This window comes from Pseudophryne corroboree, chromosome 5 (assembly GCF_028390025.1).
Source record: "Pseudophryne corroboree isolate aPseCor3 chromosome 5, aPseCor3.hap2, whole genome shotgun sequence".
In the NCBI taxonomy this organism is placed as follows: Eukaryota; Metazoa; Chordata; class Amphibia; order Anura; family Myobatrachidae; genus Pseudophryne; species Pseudophryne corroboree.
The window spans coordinates 498866753-498873957 of record NC_086448.1 but is presented as its reverse complement, the minus strand read 5'-3'; the positions used below and the strand labels follow the sequence as shown (position 1 = coordinate 498873957).

The following is a 7205-nucleotide window of genomic DNA, read 5'->3' as shown; positions in this document are numbered from 1 at the left end:
AACTATAACAAGGACACTTGAAACTTATTACTCTATCTTTTAAAGTATTACATGTTGTTGCTACATTGTTTTGTTCCAGTGTAACATTGAGGTACAGTATCTTCTTTTACCGGTACATCTGCCACATATGATTCATTACCCCACACTCCATGTTTAAAACGTATTGGTTTCGTAGGCTTTTTTCATACAGGCTCATTGGGTTAGAGCGTATCACATATCTCTATTCTATTTGTAATTTACCAGGATAGTCACCTGTTTGTGCCACAGCTCACATGAACACACTACACAGCTTAGTGTGCAGGTACTCCCATTGCTTTACATATACTTTTCATATTGCAGCATAATGTGTTTTATGTTTAGTGGCTAAGAAAGCCTTTTTTTATATCAATTAAAAATTAAATTAAAGGCAATTTAAAAGTGAGTCACAAAACTAATTTCCTTGTAAGGGTCATATTATATATGGCACAGAATACTACACGAACTGTAATAACCCATGGCAATTAAAGGAAAAAAGAAAAAAAAAATACAGCAGGGGGTTGGGATTTTAAATGGAACAATGAAGGATAGGAAAAATGGTCAGACGCTCTTACAGCTCCCAATTCATTTTTCCAATTAATAGGATTCCTTAATTTAATAAGAAAAATAAAGTCGCTCATTTCCAGACATCAGAGAGGACAGAATCCAAATTCCCAAACATTAGATCAACATTTTGCATTGCTATCCAATAATACAAGGTACTCATCTTTGTGAAGGCTTTCCTAGAGCAGGGGTAGGCAACTAGTAGTACTTATGCTGTGGAATTATACACATACCTGGAAGCTGTAATAGCAAAACTGTGGCAGAGCATGCTGGGATGCAGCAGAGTGCCACACGTTGCCTACCCCTTGTTCTGAACAATGCACCCTGAGCACCTGGGAACCAGTATACATTTTTAATGCAGCGCTTACCCTTCACAGTAGAGGTCTTCGAAGTTTGAGATGGTTTCACCCTGATTGCTTTGTACATTGACCGACCATCAGCCTTTGGAAAATGATTTCTGTTGAAAGATGAAACATTAAATGGAGGTAACAGTAAATTGAAAGGTGTCCTGCAGCGGATGTCTGCCGTCTCATACGTGCAATATAAGTGCGTCTGAACAGGTCACAAAATAATCTGCATGCGTTAATAAGGGTCTAGTATGGCTGACCGGCGCCGCCGGTCACATGAATACCACCCGTTAATAAGTCATTCTGTACTGCCACACGTTCCTCTTTGCTAAAATCTAGAACCACCATAAAAGGCAATTATAGGAATAAAGCAGGAACTACACTCAAACAAAAACACAACACAAAGACTAAGGGGTAAATGTAATAGCCTGCGAGATTATGTTTTAAAGGGGCAATCATTTAAAAGGTTTTCAATGATTGCTAATTGCCGGGACCTCGCCGATGCCTACATGGCTATTATATTTTCCTGAGTGCCCTCTAGATGGCCATAGGATATCAACTGCTTAGGACACTTCAGAACGACGACTACCTGCACTTTTGGTGCAGTATCATAAATTTAATTTAAAAAAGAAAATTCATACATATTGTACAGGACAAAGAGTAAACATGCACCTTGCATAATTCCTCCTCCTTACACCAGCGGTCGCCCGTGCTGGCTGATACTGCTGGCCAACTTTTGGGGGAAGGAGGGGGTCCGCAATTGACTCAACTCGGCCGATCCCTAGCATTCCTCCACTGCAGAGGAGACAGACGCTAGAGGTCATACTTGACCCCTAGTGCATGTCAGGCAGCACAGCGCTATAGCTACCCAGAAGTGCCAGGAGCGCTCAGCGCTGGCAGCACCCGGAGAGAGTGATGTCCTGTCCTGCTGTAGAACCTGTCACCCCGTCCACCTTGCCTGAGATGCATCTCCCAGAGATGCCTCTGCACTACCTGCGGATGTACACCGGTCTGAGCGGCTTGCTGCTGCTACACCTCAGCCTCCTCAATGTCTATCAGAGCCTGAGAGAGGAGCTGGCGGAGGCAGAAGAAGGATGGGCGCAGGAGACGCCGGGGACGTGGCGGCTGAGCTAAAACAATTTCTGGTGTCAGACAGTCTGGGAGTGTGGGTGAGGGCAGCATGCTGTCTTTTGCCATCACGTGTGCACCTTGTACAGTATGCCCCTCCCTGATAACGAACATTACACCCCTGACAGCGTACATGATATGCAGAGCATTACACCCCTGGCAACAAGACCCCTGACAACAAGCATGACACGCATAGAATTACACCCCTGGCAATGAGCATGACACGCAGAGTATTACACCCCTGGCAATGAGCATGACACGCATAGCATTACACCCCTGGCAACGAGCATGACACGCAGAGCATTACACCCCTGGCAACAAGCATGACACGCAGAGCATTACACCCCTGGCAACAAGCATGACACGCATAGCATTACACCCCTGGCAACGAGCATGACACCCCTGGCAACAAGCATGACACGCAGAGCATTACACCCCTGGCAACGAGCATGACACGCAGAGCATTACACCCCTGGCAACGAGCATGACACGGAGAGCATTACACTCCTGGCAACGAGCATGACACGCAGAGCATTACACCCCTGGCAACGAGCATGACACGCAGAGCATTACAAACCTGGTAACGAGCACGACACACAGAAAATTACACCACTGGCAACAAGACCACGGGCAACAAGCATGACACCCCTGGCAACAAGCATGGAACCCAGAGCATGAAACCCCTGGCAAAGACCATTACCCTCCTGGCAACAAGTATGACACCCAGAGCATGAAACCCCTAGTAACGAACATGAGACCTCTGACAACGAGTAGGTAATTTAACATTAATTATAAGCCTTACTGTGGGGCCTATCGTATAATGGGCATTACAGTGTGTGGCATAATATATCACGGGTATTGCAGTAGGCGGCATAATGTATCACGGGTATTGCAGTAGGTGGCATAATGCATCACGGGTATTGCAGTAGGTGGCATAATGTGTCAGGCATAACGGTGTGGGGCATAATATATCGGGGGCATTACGGTGTGTGGAATAATGTGTAAGTGGCATTACTGTGTGTGGTATAATGTGTAATGGGCATTACGGTGTGTGGCATAATGTGTAAGGGGCATTACTATAAAGGAGGAAAAATGACAAATAATGTAAGGGGCATGAATCAGGATTTTTTTTCCCCCTGTGGTGGCCAGTGTCTGGGCGTGCAGGTTGCAAAACTGGGGTATAAGGTAGTCTTTTCCTGCAATACCTTGCCCCTAGCAGTGAGGCCACACCCTCTTTTTGGGGCACGCGCGCCCACGGCGAGAGCCAATTCTTTGCTTTTAATATAGCAATGGGGGGGCGCCAGAAACGTTTTTTCGCAGGAGGGTGCAAAACGTATAGCTACGCCACTGCCCACGAGTCCAGTCTTAACACAGAGTGCGCCAGCAACCATTCAAGTACAGCATTTTTTTTTTTTTCAGAAACGTTAGTAGCTCCTCAGGAGGTTTCATTTTTCTCGAGTAGCTCACATCCCAATTAAGGTTGGAGACCACTGCCTTACACTGTAAACACTTATTGATATAAATAAAGGTGATCAATCATTACCTTTCTGCAGTCTCTCGTCCCGTTTGGTGTAAGCTCCGTTTATCCGACAAATGCTGCTGTGGAAATGAAGTTTTAACATTAATAACAAATATTTTGATGCCCTATAGCAGAGGTTCTCAAACTCGGTCCTCGGGGGCACACACAGTGCATGTTTTGCAGGTCTCCTCACAGAGTCGCAAGTGAAATAATTAGCTCCACCTGTGGACCTTTTAAAATGTGTCAGTGAGTAATTAATACACCTGTGCACCTGCTGGGTTACCTGCAAAACATGCACTGTGTGTGCCCCCGAGGACCGAGTTTGAGAACCTCTGCCCTATAGCATAATTATCCCACTTCTCACACACACTACGACATAAACAAAGGTGCAGGGAAATGGTAGAGGCCTACTACTAAACTAATGTACACTTCAGTATGACTTTTTTAATAAGATTTTACTTACCGATAAATCTATTTCTCGGAGTCCGTAGTGGATGCTGGGGTTCCTGAAAGGACCATGGGGAATAGCGGCTCCGCAGGAGACAGGGCACAAAAAGTAAAGCTTTTCCGATCAGGTGGTGTGCACTGGCTCCTCCCCCTATGACCCTCCTCCAGACTCCAGTTAGGTACTGTGCCCGGACGAGCGTACACAATAAGGGAGGATTTTGAATCCCGGGTAAGACTCATACCAGCCACACCAATCACACCGTACAACTTGTGATCTAAACCCAGTTAACAGTATGATAACAGCGGAGCCTCTGAAAGATGGCTTCCTTCAACAATAACCCGAATTAGTTAACAATAACTATGTACAATTTATGCAGATAATCCGCACTTGGGATGGGCGCCCAGCATCCACTACGGACTCCGAGAAATAGATTTATCGGTAAGTAAAATCTTATTTTCTCTATCGTCCTAGTGGATGCTGGGGTTCCTGAAAGGACCATGGGGATTATACCAAAGCTCCCAAACGGGCGGGAGAGTGCGGATGACTCTGCAGCACCGAATGAGAGAACTCCAGGTCCTCCTTAGCCAGAGTATCAAATTTGTAAAATTTTACAAACGTGTTCTCCCCTGACCACGTAGCTGCTCGGCAAAGTTGTAATGCCGAGACCCCTCGGGCAGCCGCCCAAGATGAGCCCACCTTCCTTGTGGAGTGGGCCTTTACAGATTTAGGCTGTGGCAAGCCTGCCACAGAATGTGCAAGTTGGATTGTGCTACAGATCCAACGAGCAATCGTCTGCTTAGACGCAGGAGCACCCATCTTGTTGGGTGCATACAATATAAACAACGAGTCAGATTTTCTGACTCCAGCTGTCCTTGCAATATATATTTTTAATGCTCTGACAACGTCCAGTAACTTGGAGTCCTCCAAGTCACTTGTAGCCGCAGGCACTACAATAGGCTGGTTCAGATGAAATGCTGACACCACCTTAGGGAGAAAATGCGGACGAGTCCGCAGTTCTGCCCTGTCCGAATGGAAAATCAGATATGGGCTTTTGTAAGATAAAGCTGCCAATTCTGACACTCTCCTGGCAGAAGCCAGGGCTAGAAGCATGGTCACTTTCCATGTGAGATATTTCAAATCCACCTTTTTTAGTGGTTCAAACCAATGAGATTTTAGGAAGTCCAAAACCACATTTAGATCCCACGGTGCCACTGGAGGCACCACAGGAGGCTGTATATGCAGCACTCCCTTAACAAAGGTCTGGACTTCAGGGACTGAAGCCAATTCTTTTTGAAAGAAAATCGACAGGGCCGAAATTTGAACCTTAATAGATCCCAATTTGAGACCCATTGACAATCCTGATTGCAGGAAATGTAGGAATCGACCCAGTTGAAATTCCTCCGTCGGAGCACTCCGATCTTCGCACCACGCAACATATTTTCGCCAAATTCGGTGATAATGTTGCACGGTTACTTCCTTCCTTGCTTTAATCAAAGTAGGAATGACTTCTTCCGGCATGCCTCTTTCCTTTAGGATCCGGCGTTCAACCGCCATGCCGTCAAACGCAGCCGCGGTAAGTCTTGAAACAGACAGGGACCCTGCTGAAGCAAGTCCCTCCTTAGAGGTAGAGGCCACGGATCTTCCGTGATCATCTCTTGAAGTTCCGGGTACCAAGTCCTCCTTGGCCAATCCGGAACCACTAGTATCGTTCTTACGCCTCTTTGCCGTATAATTCTCAATACTTTTGGTATGAGAGGCAGAGGAGGAAACACATACACCGACTGGTACACCCAAGGCGTTACCAGCGCGTCCACAGCTATTGCCTGCGGATCTCTTGACCTGGCGCAATACCTGTCCAGTTTTTTGTTGAGGCGAGACGCCATCATGTCCACCATTGGTCTTTCCCAACGGGTTACCAGCATGTGGAAGACTTCTGGATGAAGTCCCCACTCTCCCGGGTGAAGATCGTGTCTGCTGAGGAAGTCTGCTTCCCAGTTGTCCACTCCCGGGATGAACACTGCTGACAGTGCTATCACATGATTCTCTGCCCAGCGAAGAATCCTTGCAGCTTCTGCCATTGCCCTCCTGCTTCTTGTGCCGCCCTGTCTGTTCACATGGGCGACTGCCGTGATGTTGTCCGACTGGATCAATACCGGTTTTCCCTGAAGCAGAGGTTCTGCCTGGTTTAGAGCATTGTATATTGCTCTTAGTTCCAGAATGTTTATGTGAAGAGACGTTTCCAGGCTCGTCCATACTCCCTGGAAGTTTCTTCCTTGTGTGACTGCTCCCCAGCCTCTCAGGCTGGCGTCCGTGGTCACCAGGATCCAATCCTGTATGCCGAATCTGCGGCCCTCCAATAGATGAGCACTCTGCAACCACCACAGAAGAGACACCCTTGTCCTTGGAGACAGGGTTATCCGTAGGTGCATCTGAAGATGCGACCCTGACCATTTGTCCAACAGATCCCTTTGGAAAATTCTTGCGTGGAATCTGCCGAATGGAATCGCTTCGTAAGAAGCCACCATTTTTCCCAGGACTCTTGTGCATTGATGTACAGACACCTTTCCTGGTTTTAGGAGGTTCCTGACAAGCTCGGATAACTCCTTGGCTTTTTCCTCCGGGAGAAAAACCTTTTTCTGAACCGTGTCCAGAATCATCCCTAGGAACAGCAGACGAGTTGTCGGCATTAACTGGGATTTTGGAATATTCAGAATCCACCCGTGCTGTTTTAGCACTTCTTGAGACAGTGCTAATCCCATCTCTAGCTGTTCTCTGGACCTCGCCCTTATTAGGAGATCGTCCAAGTATGGGATAATTAATACGCCTTTTCTTCGAAGAAGAATCATCATCTCGGCCATTACCTTTGTAAAGATCCGAGGTGCCGTGGACAATCCGAACGGCAGCGTCTGAAACTGATAGTGACAGTTTTGTACAACGAACCTGAGGTACCCCTGGTGTGAGGGGTAAATTGGAACGTGGAGATACGCATCCTTGATGTCCAAGGATACCATAAAGTCCCCCTCTTCCAGGTTCGCTATCACTGCTCTGAGTGACTCCATTTTGAACTTGAACTTCTTTATGTACAGGTTCAAGGACTTCAGATTTAGAATAGGCCTTACCGAGCCATCCGGCTTCGGTACCACAAAAAGAGTGGAATAATACCCCTTCCCTTGTTGCAGAAGAG

General features: G+C 46.9%; 1 protein-coding gene across 5 annotated transcripts in view; it reads right to left on the bottom strand.

Annotated features, from left to right (window-relative positions):
- ZCCHC2 (zinc finger CCHC-type containing 2) overlaps positions 1-7205 on the bottom strand; it is a 119495-nt gene that overhangs the window by 4017 nt on the left and 108273 nt on the right. For 3 of the 5 annotated variants that reach the window (XM_063922996.1, XM_063922992.1, XM_063922993.1), the window contains exons 10-11: positions 3598-3653; positions 948-1036 (exon numbers count right to left, since the gene is read on the bottom strand). In XM_063922996.1, the coding sequence (XP_063779066.1) occupies positions 948-1036; positions 3598-3653 (145 nt within the window). The remainder of the gene's footprint in view (positions 1-947; positions 1037-3597; positions 3654-7205) is intronic. The other 2 variants (XM_063922994.1, XM_063922995.1) reach the window with 1 other exon arrangement.